This window comes from Cherax quadricarinatus, chromosome 20 (genome assembly GCF_038502225.1).
Source record: "Cherax quadricarinatus isolate ZL_2023a chromosome 20, ASM3850222v1, whole genome shotgun sequence".
In the NCBI taxonomy this organism is placed as follows: Eukaryota; Metazoa; Arthropoda; class Malacostraca; order Decapoda; family Parastacidae; genus Cherax; species Cherax quadricarinatus.
This window is the reverse complement of record NC_091311.1, coordinates 22,247,006-22,266,442: the sequence shown is the minus strand read 5'-3', so window position 1 is coordinate 22,266,442 and position 19,437 is coordinate 22,247,006. Positions and strand designations below refer to the sequence as shown.

Genomic DNA, 19,437 nt, shown 5'->3' with positions numbered 1-19,437 from the left:
TATTATATTATACACTAACTTCACACACCTACACTACCATATAAACACTATTATCCTCACCAGTAATTACACACATATCACAAGAAAATTAACAAAATATTCTACAAATCCTAACAACTGCAAGTCTTACCAAACACCTAAACCTCGTCCACCTTCCAAGTTCACCCACAACACGGCCTTATGTATACATATCCTTCGATCGTTCGCTTAGTCTTAATTACCAATATGAACAAATGGACTAAAGCGTCACTGAAGGGGTGAGGGAAGGCGGTTGAAAGATGTATTTAACTAAGTTCCGCGTCAGATCATTATTTTCAATAACGCAAAAAAAAAAAAAATCTTACTCATCACCGCAAACACATTCTCCTACAAACAGTTACTTGTAATAACAAAAAAGGTACAATACCGTGACTGGAACGATACACAAATAACCCGCATATAGGAGACAGGAGTTTATGAGGACGTTTCGGTCCGACTTGGACCATCTACAAAGTCACACTAATAAAAAGGAGAGAAGGAGGGAGTATACGTATATTGTATATGTATATTGCTTTTGACACTGCTCACCTGAATTCACAAATTCATTCTTCTAAACAAGAGAATAAATTTCAACGTCTCATCTCAGATAGCCCTTGGTCTAAATTCTCCATTACCGACTGTGTTACTAATCTGTCTTCTGTCACACTCGTAATCTTCCTGACTTGTCCACTTTTAGTGGCGCTCTCCTTCCTGCTCTTGATAGTCTGTTTTCTAAGAACCACCACCTTCAGTGCCGCTATCAGCTTGCTCTTTCTTCTCTTAAATCTAACACTAACATTGTCATACTATCTTCTGGCAAAAGTAATTCGGTAGTTCTCTTGATCGCGAGGATTACCTCCGTAAAGCTGATATCTTGCTCTCTGACTCACCTACCTACACTCCTCTTGTTTCCAACCCTCTTGATCGCATCAAGAGAACTTTCAACAAGAAACTAAGGACTCTCTCCGACCTCTGCCCTCTTGACTTTGACCTTGTTCAACAGTTTCGTGTCATCTGCCCTATTTCTATGGCCTTCCCAAAATTTATAAATCCGATATTCCTTTTCGTCCAATCATATCCTCTAGAGGTTCTCTTTCTTATTCTCTTGCTTCTTAGCTGGCCAAAACCCTCATTCCCTTTCTCTCTTATTCTCTTGCTTCTTGGCTGGCCAAAACCCTCACTCCCTTTCTTGGTACTTTCTCTCCTGCCCACCTTCGTCGCTCAAGACTTCATCGAGCGTGTTCACTCTCTCCCTACCTGTAAGATGCTTAGTCTTGACGTTGAGTCCCTCTTCACTAATGCCCCTCTTGATGATGTCCTTAATTTTCTCACAGAGAAGGCCAATGAAGGGTTACTTCATCCCTCTATACCTACTGATGTCTTTCGTGATCTTATCCGCCTTTGTGTGGACTCAAATTCCTCTTCATTCCAAGGTAAATATTATTCTCAGACCTTCGGTGTCGCTATTTTCTCTCCTCTCTCTCCTGTTCTTGCTAATCTTTATATGGAATACTTCGAGACTGTTCTTTTTCCTACTGTTGTGCTCCCTTCACTCTGGCTCCGCTATGTAGATGACATCTCTGCTCTTTGGCCTCATGATTCTAGTCTCTTCCAACCATTCCTTAATGCCCTTAATAATCTTGCTCCTTCCATTAAGTTTAAAGCTGAATGGGAATCTAATTCTTTGCTTCCTTTCCTTGATGCTCATGTCCACCGCTCAGGTACAGGTTTTGCTTTTTCCGTTTACCGCATGCAAGCCCATGCACAGTGACATGTACATTCACTACTTTTCTTATCATGCTTCCTCTGTCAAGAAAAGTGTTCTTCTCTCCCTCTTCCTCCGTGCTCTCCGCATTTGTGATCCTCAGTTCCTTGAATTAGAGATTTCCACTCTTCATAATTCATTTTCCCGTCTTGGCTACCCTTTCTCATTTCATAGACTCTGCCTTCTCACGTGCTAAACGGTCTTTCTTTTCTCCCAAACTCGCTACCCCTGGGAACTCTCCTGTCCTCTGCCTTCTTTACATTTCCAGTCTTTCTAATCTTAACAATTCTCTCCGTCCCTTAGACATCAAACTTACTTTTCGCTAGACTAATACTCTTCGCACCGATTTAGTTCATACCTCTCCTGCCTCTATAGATGCTCCTGGTATCTACTCTATTTCTCGCTCCTGTCCAATTCAGTACTTTGGAGAAACTGGACGTTCTCTTTCTGACAGACTTAGAGAGCACAAAAGTAGTCTTAGGCTTGCAGACACCAACACTGTTTTTTTCTGTCATGTCAGAGATCACGGTCATCCTATTGACTGGTCTTCTGCTAAAACTGTTTACCCTACTTCTAACTTTCACAGTCGCCGTCTGGTTGAATCATTCCTTATACACAACTTTCGTGGTATAAATATTAATCCTGGTTTTGTCTCTGTAGATGCCTTCCTTTCCCATTACATCGTAAAATGCTCAAAACTTCAGAACACACATGATTCTTTTTTCCCCTTCTCCCTTTTTCTCTTTCCTCTTTCCTCTCTCTCCTTCGGGTTTTTTTCTTCTGCCTTGCGTATTTGATCCATTATTAATATTTCCTCCCTTCTGTGTTCTTGTTCCTACCCTATGTGGACTCCTAGCTCCCTTGCAGTGCTCCTCTTTCTTAGTACAGTGGAACCTCGGCTTACGAACGCCCCACGATGCGAACTTTTCAGGATACGAACCGTCGTTCAGTCAATTTTTTACTTCTGGATATGAACGAAATTTCAGGATGCATACTTTCCCCTCAAGGCAGGCTCCTTAAATAAATAAATAAATAAAAATATTTATTTCTTTGCAAAGGTTACAATGTGTGTTTACATATATTATGATTGGAGCAAAGAAAGCCACTATCATAAGAACATAAGAAAGAAGGAACATTGCAACAGGCCTACTGACCCATGTAAAGCAGGTCCATGTCACCCTATGGCTTAGCCCAATGACCCACCTAGTCAGGTCACTTCCACTTAAGGAAGGAGCACGGCATCAGACCTAGTAGCACAAGCTAGTCAGGTCCAACTCACACCCACCCACACCCACTCATGAATTTATCTAACCTATTTTTAAAACTACACAACGTTTTAGCCTCTCCACCTGTACTCTGGAGTTTGTTCCACTCATCCACAACTCTATTACCCAACCAGTGCGTTCCTATATCCTTCCTGAATCTGAATTTTTCCAACTTGAAACCATTGCTGCAAGTCCTGTCTTGGCTGGATATTTTCAGCACGCTATTTACATCCCCTTTATTTATTCCTGTTTTCCATTAATACACCTCAATCATATATCCCCCCTAATTCTACGCCTTTCTAGAGAGTGCAGATTCAAGGCCCTCAGTCTTTCCTCATAAGGAAGATTTCTGATACATGGGATCAACTTTGTCATCCTCCTCTGCACGTTTTCCAGTGCGTTTATATTCATTCTGTAATACAGAACTGCGCAGCATAATCTAAATGAGGCCTAACTAAGGATGTATAGACTTGAAGAACAACACTTCTTGATATGAAGCCAAGGATTCTGTTAGCTTTATTGCAAACACTAATGCACTGTTGTCTTGGTTTTACATTACTGCAAACCAGAACTCCTAAGTCCTTTTCACAATCAGTAATATTAAGATCTACATTGTTTAGTTTATATGTGGCATGGTTATTTTCCTGTCCAACTTTGCAGTTGTCTATATTAAACTGCATCTGCCACTTCTCCGACCATTGCATCAGTCTATTCAAATCATCCTGGAGTGCTCTAGTGTCCTCATTAGAATGAATTGGACGGCCTATTTTGGTGTCATCAGCAAATTTGCTTATGTCGCTATTTATTCCCTCATTTATGTCGTTTATGTAAATTGTGAACAACAACGGGCCCAACACTGACCCCTGTGGAATACCGCTTGTGACGTGCCTCCAATTCTGATTTCTCCCCATTTATGCAAACTCTCTGCTGCCTATTTGTCAACCATGCCTCCACCCAGGAAAAAATTTCTCCTCCTATTCCGTGTGCCTTAAGTTTCCTCAATAGCCTCTGATGTGGAACTCTATATACACAATATCATATCCATATACACAATATCATATTCAATACCATGATCTACCTCCTCAAACACCTTAGTGAAAAAGTTAGTAAATTCGTAAGACGGGAACGCCCCTTTGTAAAACCGTGTTGAGATTCATTAATCAGTTTATCCCTATCAAGATGGTTACGGATTGTTTCGGCAATTATTGATTCCATAAATTTTCCCACTATGCAGGTAAGGCTTATTGATCTATAGTTCGAAGCTGAGGACCTTGTAAATAGGTATTACATTTGCCATTTTCCACTTATCAGGCACTATGCCAGTTTGTAGTGATATGTTAAAAAGATTAGCTGAAGGTATGCTAAGTTCCTCTTTACATTCCTTTAACACCCTTGCAAACAGCTCATCAGGACCTGGGGATTTGTTACCTTTTAATTTATCTATGTGTCTGAGGACCATATCACTAGTTATCGCAATCATGCATAGTTTTGCTTTTCTTATTCCTTTTTTTATTTCTCTCTTTAATTGAATCTATTAATTTCTTAACTGCCCATCTCCTCTTTTGATACGCCTATATATGCCTCTCTTTTGACCAATGAGATGTTTTAATATATTGTTCATCCATTCGGGATCATTTTTGTTAGATCTAATTTCCCTACTCGGAACAAAAGTTGTCTGGACAGCTAGAACTATGCTCTGAAAAACGTCATATTGGCAACCAACACCACCTACCTGACCCATATTCAGGTCATCCCAATTTATCCCACCCAGGTAATTTCTCAATCCCATGAAATCGGCCAAATGAAAGTCTGGGACAGAGATTTGATTCCAGTTATCTGGGTAATTCCATGATGAATTGAAACTAAGTGATTTGTGATTGCTTTCCTCAAGCTAATCATTAACCTCAAGATTATTAATTAATGATTGTTTGTTGGCAAGAACCAAGTCAAGTAGATTGTTTCCTCTAGTTGGTTCTGTCACAAACTGTTTTAAAAAGCAATCCTGAACCGTATCAAGAAAGTCACTAGACTCAAGATTTCCTGTCATATTGTTCCAATCAATTTGTCTAAAGTTAAAATCTCCCATTATCACAACATTTTCATATCTAGATGCCTTGTGAATTTTGTCCCATAACAGCTTACTGCACTCCCTGTCAAGGTTTGGGGGCCTATAAATCACATCCAAAATTAATTTGTCAAGACCATCGAGAAACTGTAGCCAAACAGATTCTGTGTCCGATATTTCTGATCTTATATCATGTCTTAGACAACAATTTAATTACCTCTGATATACATCGCCACTCCACCACCCTTCCTGTTGATCCTATCAGTATGGAATAGTTTATAACCCTGTATGTTGCATAGAGAAGGCATTTTTCTATCTTTCAGGTTGAACCAGGTCTCTGTTATAGCAATGATATTTATATTACCTACACTTGCAAGTAATCTTAGCTCATCTATCTTATTTCTAAGACTTCTGCTATTTGTATAGTAAACCTTATGGGAGCTAGTCATTCTTTGTCCTCTACTATCTCTCTTTGTTTGTTGATCAATTGATTTGCCTTTACTAGCAACTTTGTTTTGAATATTGTCTTTTAAACATATCCCTGAGGTATCCAGGTAATATCTACTGTTTTCAGCCCTAATACTGCAGCCGGACTGTTTCCCACAAACACCCATACCTCTATAATCTATCAGTTTAAAGTCCTAGACAAGTCATCGATTACCCTCTCAATCAAATTGGCTAATGCAACCACTCCAGCCCCAGAGAGATGAACCCCATCCCCTGCATACACATCACGTTTGTCTTAGAATTTGTCCCAGTTATCAATGAATGGGCTTACAAGTTCCTTGCAGTACCAATTGCCCTAGACATCCATGCATTGCCCTAGACATCAATTCATTGCCCACTCCCATTCTAGGCAAGATGCTACATATGATTGGGATCCCTCCCTTAGACATCACTACTTCTATGGCTGACCTGTACTTATCCAGTAGCTCCTGTCTCCTGCCCTTCCCAGTGTCATTGCCACCAGCACTAAGACAGATAATAGGCTTGTTCCCATTACCTAACATAATATTATCCAACTTGCTATGTCACCAACACCAGTTCCTGGGAGGCACACTCTCTGTCTGACCTTCCTATCTCTGTTACAAAAAGCACAGTCCATATATCTTACCTGAGAGTCTCCCACAAACATAATATTCTTACCTTGATTAGCATGCCGAGGCATTTCAGGCAGACTTAACCTAATACAGTACTTATAAACTACTCAAGTCTAGACAGGTGAACAGTGGTAGTGGTTACCAATGTGTTGTTGATGGTAGCACCAACTACTGGCAGCCTTTTGATGTTTCTCCTTACTGTTATTATTATTATTATTAGTAGCAGTTGTAGTAGTAGTAGTATAGTAGTAGTAGTAGTAGTAGTAGTAGTAGTAGTAGTAGTAGTAGTAGTAGTAGTAGTAGTAGTAGTAGTAGTAGTAGTATAGTAGTAGTAGTAGTAGTAGTAGTAGTAGTAGTAGTAGTAGTAGTAGTAGTAGTAGTAGTAGTAGTAGTAGTAGTAGTAGTAGTAGTGGTAGTAGTAGTACGTGGTGAGAGGCTCTTGATCTAGGGAATTGGATCTGTGTTCCAGTTCCTTAAATTAAGCCTGAATACCTTCCATCCCCTCCCCCCACAAACGCTTCCTCATATAATAATAATAATAATAATAATAATATAATAATAATAAGAACATGATAATGTAATATAATAATAATAATAGTAATAATGTAATAATAATAATAATAATAATAATAATAATAATAATAATAATATGTATAATAATAATATGTATAATAATAATATAATTATAATAATAGACGGCTTCAAAAGGCTGTCACTAGATGGTAGTGAATACCACAACAGTGCAGGAGAGGTTATGGAAGCCTCCACTTGTCATATATATAATGACATGTTTTATTCATTCTAGAGTATATTTCAGGCTTCTATGTTATTTATATTGTTTAATATGTCATATTAGATTAATTGTGATAGATAAATAAGCATTATATTGAAGGAGTACTTTGTCCTGTCTCCAAACTATAAACTCTCCTCAGCCGACAGCACTGCTACGTGGCCACATACGTAATGACATATTTTATTCATTCTAAAGTATATATCAGGTTTCTATGTTATTTACATTGTTTATGTCATATTAGATCAATTGGGATAGATAAATAAGCCGTAGAGTTGATATTAGTGTTATATTGAAGTGTATTTTTCCTGCCTCTGTGAGCAGGAATTCCGCCGGAACGGATTAATGGCTTTTCAGTTAATTTAAATGAGGAAAATTGACTCAGCATGCGAACAAATCAGGATACGAACAGAGACACAGAACGGATTAAGTTCATAAGCCAAGGTTCCACTGTATTTTACTGACTCTACTACTACTACTATTACCTCTACCACTACCTCTCTTCCTCCTTTCTTTCTACCTCTGTTATTCCCGTCAATGTCTGCTGGTCTATATACTCCCTCCTCTCCTTTTTGTTAGTGTGACTTTGTAAATGGTCCAAGTCAGCCGGAAACATCATCATAAGCTCCTCTCTCCTATGTGAGGGTTATTTGTATATAGTTACTTGTAATTGTTTTTTATGGGGAGGGCAGCTGTGGAAGATGTAGAGTGTGGTAGCAGCGAGAAATACCTGTGTGAGGCCTTCAACGTTCAGCGTAAGAAATTGAGAGACATCTCAGCAGTACTAGACCAGCAGACAAAACTTCTCCGCATGATCATGCAGGTCAGTCCCCACAATCTGCGCTCATTAACTTTACATATATTTACACACGAAATGGATGGTATGAAAAGAGAATAAACGGTCAGATGGAGAAAATTTAAAGATTGTTTCCTGGAGCACTTTTATTATAATAAAATTTTCATGGTTCGTCAAATCTGTACCAGACGTTGAATCAAAACATGTTTTTGGTTGAACATGGTTCACTGTCCATTTTTTTTTTTCTTTTTTTTTTTTTTTTTTAAAGATTGCAAAAATTATTTCTGAAAATTTTCGAAGATTTGTCAGTGAAACTTTTTTGGATATTTTGGATAATATGCTGTTTCATAAATCTACAATATATCCTTATGTATGAACTCCGCACGGAAGGTGTTCAGAGCACTCAAGAGCATGGAGGAGAACACAGATCAAAAATATCCAAAAAAGATTCATTGACAAATCTTTTAAAAATGCCAAAAATACATTTTGCAATCCTAAAAGGGACAGAGAACCATATGAACACTTTCTTGATATTCCTTCACTATTTAAGAACTTCAAAACTCTAGTTGCATCTAAAAATCTTGATATAACAAAAAAAAATAATGACTGTGTTTATAATATTCCTCATAAAAAATACAATATAATTTATTCTGGAAAAAACTGGGGAAAAAATGTTGAAATAAAATTATAACAACATAAATATAAGACTGGAACTGTTTATTTATTTATGTTTATTTATGTGAGGGATTTAAACCATAAAACTGATTTTCAAATTGCCAAGAAAGTTGTATCAAGCAAATCTGTGATGAAACGATATATAACACAATCAAGCTTAGTAAAAAAATAGTAGTGAGTGAATATTACTAATTGGATTCTTATATAATGAATAGAATTTGTGAGGATTTTAAGCTGTACTGACAAAATTCCCCTTTGCCTGACATGTCAGTTTTAAATTTTACCTTAAATGTGACGTGAGTGAAAGCATCACAAGAATGGAAACGAATTCTCAGGCTGAGTGAGTAGCGTCATATGTCAGGTCTTATCTCAGCTTTATAAGTCTTCTCTTGTTTTATTATTTGTAGTTTCTCGATAGTGAAAGAAATTATGAAAGTTCTTGAAAAATTATTTTTCACTGTGGTTATATTGCATATTAAGATATCACCTGTTTCCTGTGATCTTACTGCATGCATATAAATATATATATATATATATATATATATATATATATATATATATATATATATATATATATATATATATATATATATATATATATATATAATGCATGTCGTGCCGAATATGTAAAACTGGTCAATTAGCAAGAACTCATTTAACATTAAGTCCTTTCGAAAATTTTCTCTTATACGATTAAAGATACATTTTTTTCATTAATGTTAATGTAAAAATTTTTAATTTTGAAACAAAAGAATCTTAGAAAACTTACCTAACCTTATTATAACAAGAGCAATTTATTTTAGCCTAACCCAACTAAATATATTTTAGATTTGTTTACAGTAATTTAATACTAAACAAACACAGTGAAATATATTTTTATCGTTAGGTTCAAAATGATTTTGGCGAAATTATTGCATACACAAATTTTCACTTGTCCTATATGGCAAGATGAGCGTTGCTATTTAAGCCAAGATCGCAAATTCTGCCTATTCGGCACGATATATACATATATATATACATATATATATATACATATATATATATATATATATATATATATATATATATATATATATGTCGAGTGAGGGAGGTATAGAACAGCTGCTGAGTGACGCAGACGGGAAGATACCAATTGTAATTTGTGGGCACTGGTTGTTGTGGAAATTTCAGCTAATAATCTGGTGTCTTCACGGCAAATTTGAGGTTTCTCGGCCTGAATTACTAATAGAAACCCGTGTTAATGTCCTCTGCTGAAGAACTGGGACGGGAAATTTGCGGGACCTCAAGAATTATGTGTGGATGTAGGCTGGAATATTGCTGAACACTAACAGCACCTTTCAAGGCAGGTGAAATTGCTGACCTAGAAAATGTACAGAGAACCTTCACGGCATGCATAACTGCGATATACCCCCTGATTTACTGGGAACGCTTGAAGTTCCTAAACCTGTAATCCCTAGAACACAGGGGGGAGAGATACATGATTATATACACCTGGAAAATCCTAGGGGACTAGCACCAAACTTGCACGTGAAAATCACTCCCTACGAAAGCAAAAGACTTGGTAGATGGTGCAACCTCACCTCAATGAAAAGCAGCGGTGCCACTAGCACGATAAGAGACAACACAATAAGTGTCAGGGGCCCAAGACTGTTTAACTGCCTCCCAGCATACATCAGGGGGATTACCAACAGACCCCTGGCTGTCTTCAAGCAAGCACTGGACAAGCACCTAAATCAAGCACCTTACCAGCCGGGTTATGGTTCATACATTGGATTATGTGCATCCAGCAGTAGCAGCCTCGTTGATCAGGCCCAGATCCACCATGAGGCCTGGCCATAGACCAGGCCACAGGGGCATTGACCTCTGGAACTCTCTTCAGGTATACTCCAGGTATACGACCATCACTCACAGGGAAGTGCGCCACTAGTCCTCTCATTTCGATCTCTAACTGGCCAGTGAAGGGTCTAGGTGTCAGGCTGGTAGTGGTGTGACCCATCTACAGTAATTAAATGGTAATACAGAGTAGCTGGTTTTAATATTGTAATTATTAATTTAATGTCAGGTCTAGCTTTTTATGAGAGTGGAAGGGAGTGGGCATCAAGAGAGTTACAGTCCTGCGAACTACTATGGCTAAAGTCCAACTTATATATATATATATATGCAATAAGATCACAGTAAACAGGCGATTTCAGAATATGCAAAACAACCATTGTGAAAGAATAGAGAAGTTCCAAGCGCTTTCGTGACTACTCACATTATCAAGGAACAATGAAAGTAAAGCATCAAAGGAAGGTATATAAAGGGGTAGCCCACACCTCACTATCAGATCCCACAACAACGAAACACCTGACACGAGACGGGAGGCCCGCCGGCCGAACTAGACAGGTCCTTCATACAACCCACCAACAAACTATTCTACCCAAGAAATAAGAAATTTAAAAAATTATTATTTGTCCAATGTATTATTAAATTCTTCCCAAATTCTATTAATTATAAATGGATCAAATTTATATAAACCAAATGAAATATTCATATTATTGTCAAAACTGCTTTTTGTGAAACAAGATTCAATTATATTCCTGTCGACCATGGACCATGGACCATGTGTTTTTACTGTATCAAGATTTTTTAATACAACTTTAATATTAAAAGTCTTAAGAAGAGAAGGCATATCAACCAAGTATATATATAAATATATATATGTCGTGCCGAATAGGCAGAACTTGCGATCTTGGCTTAAATAGCAACGCTCATTTTGCCATATAGGACAAGTGAAAATTTGTGTATGCAATAATTTCGCCAAAATCATTCTGAACCTAACGAAAAAAATATATTTCACTGTGTCTGTTTAGTATTAAATTATTGTAAACAAATATAAAATATAATTATTTGGGTTAGGCTATAATAAATTGTTCTTGTTATAATAAGGTTAGGTAAGTTTTCTAAGATTCTTTTGTAGCAAAATTAAAATTTTTTACATTAACATTAATGAAAAAAATATATCTTTAAACGTATAAGAGAAATTTTCAGAAAGGACTTAACTATAAATGAGTTCTTGCTAATTGACCAGTTTTACATATTCGGCACGACATATATATATATATATATATATATATATATATATATATATATATATATATATATATATATATATATATATATATATATATATATATATATATATATATATATATGCCGTGCCGAATAGGCAGAACTTGCGATCTTGGCTTAAACAGCAACGCTCATCTTGCCATATAGGACAAGTGAAAATTTGTGTATGCAATAATTTCGCCAAAATCATTCTGAACCTAACGAAAAAAACACATTTCACTTTGTTTGTTTAGTATTAAATTATTGTAAACAAATGTAAAATATATTTAGTTGGGTAAGGCTAAAATAAATTGTTCTTGCTAAAATAAGGTTAGGTAAGTTTTCTAAGATTCTTTTGCTGCAAAATTATAAATTTTTACATCAACATTAATAAAAAATATATATCTTTAAACGTATAAGAGAAAATTTCAGAAAGGACTTAATTTTAAATGAGTTCTTGCTAACTGACCAGTTTTACATATTCGGCACGACATATATATATATATATATATATATATATATATATATATATATATATATATATATAAACATTGTCTCTACGTCCACAGCAGGACTCGAACCTGCTAACTCTGTATCAGAGTCCACAGTACTTTACCACTGAGCTAGACCCAAGATAAGCATGGGCGCTTAGCCGAAGCTAAGTGATGTTACCCCATACCCCCGGGCACCAAGCTCGTTTTGAAAGTTATTTCATCGAATCCTGCCACATGCAGTGGACAACGAAAGATTTGAAATGCTTAACAATTCGCAAACAGGCGAAATTATTTACAGACATTGTCAAATTTTTGAACATTTCAAATCTCTTTCGTTGTCCACTGCATTTGGCAGAATTCGATGAAATAACTTTCAAAACGAGTTTGGTGCCCAGGGGTATGGGGTAACATCACTTAGCTTCGGCTAAGCGCCCATACTTATCTTGGGTCTAGCTCAGTGGTAAAGTACTGTGGACTCTGATACAGAGTTAGCAGGTTCGAGTCCTGCTGTGGACGTAGACGCTGAGAATTTAATTGCTATTTTATGGACTGAAGTATTCTTAACAAGTACTGGCGGAATGCATACAGTCTTAGTGATGTTCTTATTACTATAGGTTTTGAACTGAGCTAAACGAGATATATATGTCTTTCAGTTTATGCAATACTTTAATTACTATTTCATGGACTGGAGTAGTGTTGTGGTGGAGTCCAGGTAACATGCAGTTTTAATGACCATAGTGTAGTAGATAGGTTTTACACCAGACTATAGAGACGGTTATTGACTATTTAATTCCAGAAATCCTCCTCCTCCTCCCATTCAACTAAATCAACGTTATATGCTTCAATTTTCTTGCTACATCTATCTTGCAGAAAATGGAGATCAAGAGTGAGGCAGATGAATGCGATGAAGGCGTCTCACTAGACGACTGTATGAAAGAACATTCTATCTCCTCCTCCAAGTTCTCAGCTTCCTCAAGAAGATCCCGGTGCTCTACAAATTATTAACAAGACCTTATTCCACGAGTATACTGGTGGTCAGGAAGACTGATACCTCCCTAAGTTCCTTCCTCCAAGAGTACACTGGTGGTCAGGAAGACTGACTCCTCGGTACGTTTCTTCCTCCAGGTGTACACTGGTTCCCTGTTAAATGTACTGAGCTACTGGATCGTAACATCATCGATCGTGTCGTAGCTTATTTGAATGACTCTTTAAGTCCCAAGCTCCGTGAAATACTGAGTTTGTATGTCCATGGCATCACGTACCATCCTTATACGTGATCTTTTGAAAAGGTCGAGACAAATATATACTTCTCTTTTGTACTTTTCAATCTTCGTGTACCTTTCGATGTCATCCTGAAAAAAATCTTATTTTGTATAGTATATCTGCTATTTGTATAGTATATCTGCCTGTCCACACTGTCGAGCTCCAGCGCTAAATGGAACCGAGTAATTGTCCAATATTTTGTAAGAATTTATTTAATGAGAATCATTATTATCGTAAAAGGCTATAGGAAATATTTTGTGTATCTTTCTGCCGCTGACTATATAAATTATGATTTTAGTGCTGTATTATATTTGTGTGTGTATGGGCGTGTGTGCATAATGATGTATGCTAATGAGCTGCCTGGCTGAACTTAATCTTGAGTGGTAGTTAATTTGTTAGTTTTTTATACATGTCATACTTATCCTCTGAGAGATAATCGATAAAGATTACATGGGTCCAGGGACTCGGCCACAATATTTTTAATTTCCAAACATGTTACAGTGAAACTGACCTTCTTAAAATTTTTATTTATTAACACTCAAAAATGAGTTGTTTACATAGATTTGAATTCACTCATAAAAGCATTACAATTTAGCTTAAATGTTGTTATGAGGTACTTGTAACACCCAATATTTTAGCGAGGTTGCGTTGAATATAGACGAGTTTAAATTGTTATGAATTATTTGCAATGGGCAAAATGAGGATATTTCTCCAGAACAGCTGATAATATGCCGCTGTGGATAAAAATACTTTGACATTTCTTAATAATTTTCTGAGAAAATTGACTCTGAATTCGTGAAATTTTTTTTCGCTTTCCAGCACATAATGTCACAGGTTGTGACAATAGTTTCACTGGCTAAGTTCACTCGTACATTTAGTTAACCGTACGTCAGCTGATGGTATAAAGTCCAAGAGGTACGTAAGGCTTAGATGTCACTACTGCCCAGTGGGCAGTAGTGACATCTAAGTCTGCTGATTTTGTTGGATCCACCATACATATGTGGCTCGTTCTGCACGATAGAATGACAACGACAGAGTGGTGTAAGTCTCTCAGCTTCAAATCAATGAAATTTAATTAAAGTTTTCTTTATTATTATTATCCACAAACTACTAGTAGACAACTCGAAGGTGTTCTCTGCCTCTTCCTTGACGCCATAAGCCTCCTCCTACTACTGGTGCAGCTGGTACTGCTGCTATCATAAAGAATGATGGCTCTCATGAAGAAACTGGAGCACGCATCAATAACTGGGCCTCTGCCCAACAAACAGAACTGTTTGCCATACACCTTACACTCAAATACGTCCATTTATCTAAGGTTGACACTTTAATTGTAACTGATTCTCAATCATCCACAAATGTTCTTGTATTTATTTTGTTATGTAAAAATAAATGCTGCCGCCTAGGGGTTAAAAGCCTGTCTAGGAGCATGTAAAATATTAAACAAAATAAATCAGCCTAGGGCCAAGCTTGTTCCTTCACAAAAAAGCGTTAATTAAATAGTGAATATTTATATTTATTATAAGGAAGGACACAAAAACTAGATGTACAAAAATATAACTATATTAATAGTAAACTAACATATACAACATACAACTTACCCACTACATAAAAAAATCACCAAACACCAGTACGCCTTTACCAAGTATTTACATTAGTTCACTAGCACACTGCTACTAGTACTTAAAAAAAAATATAAACAGGGAGACTCCATGACACCCCCCATTCCTTGTGCCGGCCTCTTAGCCTGCAACAAAACATTACTCTTTACTCTCCACTACACAGACCCCTACACACAAAAGGGCCTTAAAGGAAATATCAAAAGAGTAAATACAAAAGTTATTAAAACAACTTATAGCCTAAACTTACCCAAAAAGCCACCCCCATACTCACACAAACACTTAACCACGACGTCTTACGACGTCATACTCCAGCTGCCGCTCTTCCCGTACTGCCACATACACACCTCTCATCCTGGCTACTCTTCAGGACTTATATTGCAGCGCTGTGTAGCCCTTGTGGCTTATCGCTTTTTTTTATTATAATAATAATAATTCAGGACTTATATGTGTCTGATTTCTGAACAAAACCAATAAACTGACATTATATATGAAGCGCTTTTTATACACATTTTCTACAATACCCTGCGTAATAGCTCTCATTAAGTGTAAATTGTGGCAGGCTTGTGTCAGAAGCCAGACACAGGTACTTTATGAACTATTAAGTGAGAAATTACTTACATGAGGTTTATTACCTACAAGCAATTTGGATGAGGTAAATGGGACTTAGTCACAGTAGACCGTAGAACTGGTGTTATTAGAAAAGATTCATATTACCACTTGCCATTTAATTTTTTTATATATATTTTATTTCAAATACAATATAGCTTAACATAAAAAACCTTTAAACAAGGGTTGATATACATTTAATATTTAATTACTGGATCACAAATTTTATTTGGAACACATCCTAACACTACCCCAGTAGCTAGAGTTTACGATGGCTAACGCAAAGCTACTATATATTATGGGTAAGAATCACTTAGCTAAGGTGCGTTGCTGGGAAGGATCGGAATCCCCTATTTTTCCATCCTTGTAGCCGAATTGTAAGGGTTTTCCACACAGTTTATGTCAATTCTTCAGCGGGAATGTGTCAGCAATTTCTAAATTACGGATTGACGCCGATATACACCAACTGAACTTCGATGATGCCTCATCACCCTGCACAACTCAGACCAATGTTCACACAGTTTCACTATAGCGTCCTCCCGTCCGATCGGCGGCTGTTCTACAACCGCTACCCCCCCCACCCCTCAAAATTTCTCGAAGGGTCAAATCAGCATCACATTTTAATACACAATTATTATATTATTCAAATTTATACATGCTGAATTTAGGAAAATTCAAAATTGTCCACAGGTATGGTAAGATTGCAGACAGTGGAGTCAGAGTACACATGTGGATTCCATCTCACATTGGTCTTCAGATGCATGATAGAACTGATGAACTGGCTAACTTATATCCCTTCAAACAGGGAGTAGATTATAATCTTGGCTTATCAGTTAGCAGTTTAATAACAATAATACGAAAAGAACATCTGAACTTTATTTGCTTAAGAGAAAGGGAGACTGACACCAGTCAGTCCATCTATCACCATCTATCATGCAGGAGGAGCCACATGTCTATGGTGCATCCAACAAAATAAGCCGACTCTTGGATATCACTACCACCTGGCTCCGGCTGGGTTACATGTATCTCTGGGAGGTTCAGTCACCACCACCAGATGTAAATCAAACGAAATGTAAACTTTGCCAGATGGACTATTGTCACACCTTAAGTCATTGTGTACTGGAATGCGATGAAATTAATGAATTCAAAGACAACCACTCAGAAATATTTAAGAAATGTCAAAGCATTTTATCCACAGTGGTATATTACAAACCATTCCGGAAAAATACCCTGACTTTGTTCACAGTAAATAAAACATTATCACTTTTGTTTGCGTGCGTGTGTGTGTGTGTGTGTGTGTGTGTGTATGTGTGTGTGTGTGTGTACTCACCTAATTGTACTCACCTAATTGTGGTTGCAGGGGTCAAGACTCATCTCCTGGCCCCGCCTCTTCACTGATCGCTACTGGATCCTCTCTCTCTCTGCTTCCCGAGCTTTGTCATACCTCTTCTTAAAACTATGTATGGTTCCTGCCTCCACTACTTCACTTGCTAGGCTATTCCACTTGCTGACAACTCTATGACTGAAGAAATACTTCCTGGCTCTGCGACTGATCTCCCTATTTTCGTGTGTTCTCTGCCTTCTGTACTTTTTCCATTCTCTATTGCACTTTGTTTTTGCCTCCTTACACCGTCGGGTAAACCAGGGGCTCGTTCTGGTCTTCCCGTTGTTACTGTTGCCCTTGGGAATAAACCTTTCCACTGCCTCCTTGCATTTTGTTGTTACATATTCCATCATTTCATTTACTGGCTTTCCTGCCAGTTCTCTGTCCCACTGGACCTCCCGCAGGAAGTTCTTCAACCCTATGTAGTCCCCTCTTTTATAGTCAGGCTTTTCCCATTCAACTCCTGTTATTCTCTCCACTTGCAGCTCTACTATGTATTCAAAGCACAGAACCACGTGGTCGCTAGCTCCTAGGGGACTCTCATACTTGATGTCCTCAATGTCTGAGCTGCCCAGGGTGAACACAAGGTCCAATCTTGCTGGTTCATCCTCCCCTCTCACTCTGGTAGTGTCCTTAACATGTTGGTGCATGAGGTTTTCCAGCACCACGTCCAACATCCTGGCTCTCCATGTTTTGGGACCCCCATGTGTGTGTGTGTGTGTGTGTGTGCTCACCTATTTGTGGTTGCAGGGGTCGAGTCCTAGCTCCTGGCCCCGCCTCTTCACCGGTTGCTACTGGGCCCTCTCTCTCCCCGCTCCATGAGCTTTATCAAACCTCGTCTTAAAACTGTGTATGGTTCCTGCCTCCACTACGTCATTTTCTAGGCTATTCCACTGCCTTACAACTCTATGACTGAAGAAATACTTCTTACTATCTCTCTGACTCATTTGTGTCTTCAACTTCCAATTGTGGCCTCTTGTTTCTGTGTCCCCTCCCTGGAACATCCTGTCTTTGTCCACCTTGTCTATTCCACGCAGTATTTTATATGTCGTTATCATGTCTCCCCTGACCCTCCTGTCCTCCAGTGTCGTCAGGCCGATTTCCCTTAATCTTTCTTCATAGGACATTCCCCTTAGCTCTGGAACTAACCTTGTCGCAAACCTTTGTACTTTCTCTAGTTTCTTGACGTGCTTTATCAAGTGCGGGTTCCAAACAGGTGCTGCATACTCCAGTATGGGCCTGACATACACGGTGTACAGTGTCTTGAATGATTCCTTACTAAGGTATCGGAATGCTGTTCTCAGGTTTGCCAGGCGCCCATATGCTGCAGCAGTTATCTGATTGATGTGTGCTTCCGGAGACATGCTCGGTGTTATACTCACCCCAAGATCTTTCTCCTTGAGTGAGGTTTGCAGTCTTTGGCCACCTAGCCTATACTCTGTCTGTGGTCTTCTGTGCCCTTCCCCTATCTTCATGACTTTGCATTTGGCAGGATTAAATTCGAGAAGCCATTTGCTGGACCAGGTGTCCAGTCTGTCCAGGTCTCTTTGAAGTCCTGCCTGGTCTTCATCAGATTTAATTCTCCTCATTAACTTCACATCATCTGCAAACAGGGACACTTCTGAATCCAACCCTTCCGTCATGTCGTTCACATATACCAAAAATAGCACTGGTCCTAGGACCGACCCCTGTGGGACCCCGCTCGTCACAGGTGCCCACTGTGATACATCATTACGTACCATGACTCGTTGTTGCCTCCCTGTCAGGTATTCTCTGATCCATTGCAGTGCCCTTCCTGTTATATGCGCCTGATGCTCTAGCTTCTGCACTAATCTCTTGTGAGGAACTGTGTCAAAGGCCTTCTTGCAGTCCAAGAAGATGCAATCAACCCACCCCTCTCTCTCTTGTCTTACTTCTGTTATTTTATCGTAAAACTCCAGAAGGTTTGTGACACAGGATTTGCCTTCCGTGAATCCGTGCTGGTTGGCATTTATACTCCTGTTCCGTTCCAGGTGCTCCACCACTCTCCTCCTGACAATCTTCTCCATAATTTTGCATACTATACACGTCAATGACACAGGTCTATAGTTTAGTGCCTCTTTTCTGTCTCCTTTTTTATAAATGGGAACTACATTTGCCGTCTTCCATACCTCAGGTAGTTGCCCAGTTTCCAGGGATGTGTGTGTGTGTGTGTGTGTGTGTGTGTGTGTGTGTGTGTGTGTATGTGTGACCTAACTAATGTTTGCATAAATAACTCATTACGATTGTGACCAGATATAAGTATGTCAATAGTTCATTATCACTGTAGCTTGTTTAGCTATCAAAACTTTGCGGTCCAGTCCCTAGATCCATTATATACCTCTGTAATGTTGAGGTACAGTCCCTAGATCCATTATGTACCTCTGTAATGTTGAGGCACAGTCCCTAGATCCATTATGTACCTCTGTAATGTTGAGGTACAGTCCCTAGATCCATTATGTACCTCTGTAATGTTGAGGTACAGTCCC

The 19,437-nt window shown here is 38.2% G+C and overlaps 1 protein-coding gene across 1 annotated transcript in view; it reads left to right on the top strand.

Annotated features, from left to right (window-relative positions):
* TrpA1 (Transient receptor potential cation channel A1) overlaps window positions 1–15,078 on the top strand; it is a 249,076-nt gene extending 233,998 nt beyond the window's left edge. Inside the window, 2 exon segments of the mRNA XM_070087089.1 lie at window positions 7,696–7,826; window positions 12,929–15,078. Coding sequence (XP_069943190.1) covers window positions 7,696–7,826; window positions 12,929–13,063 — 266 coding nt within the window. The 3' untranslated portion in view covers window positions 13,064–15,078.
* Window positions 15,079–19,437: the final 4,359 nt, after the last annotated feature.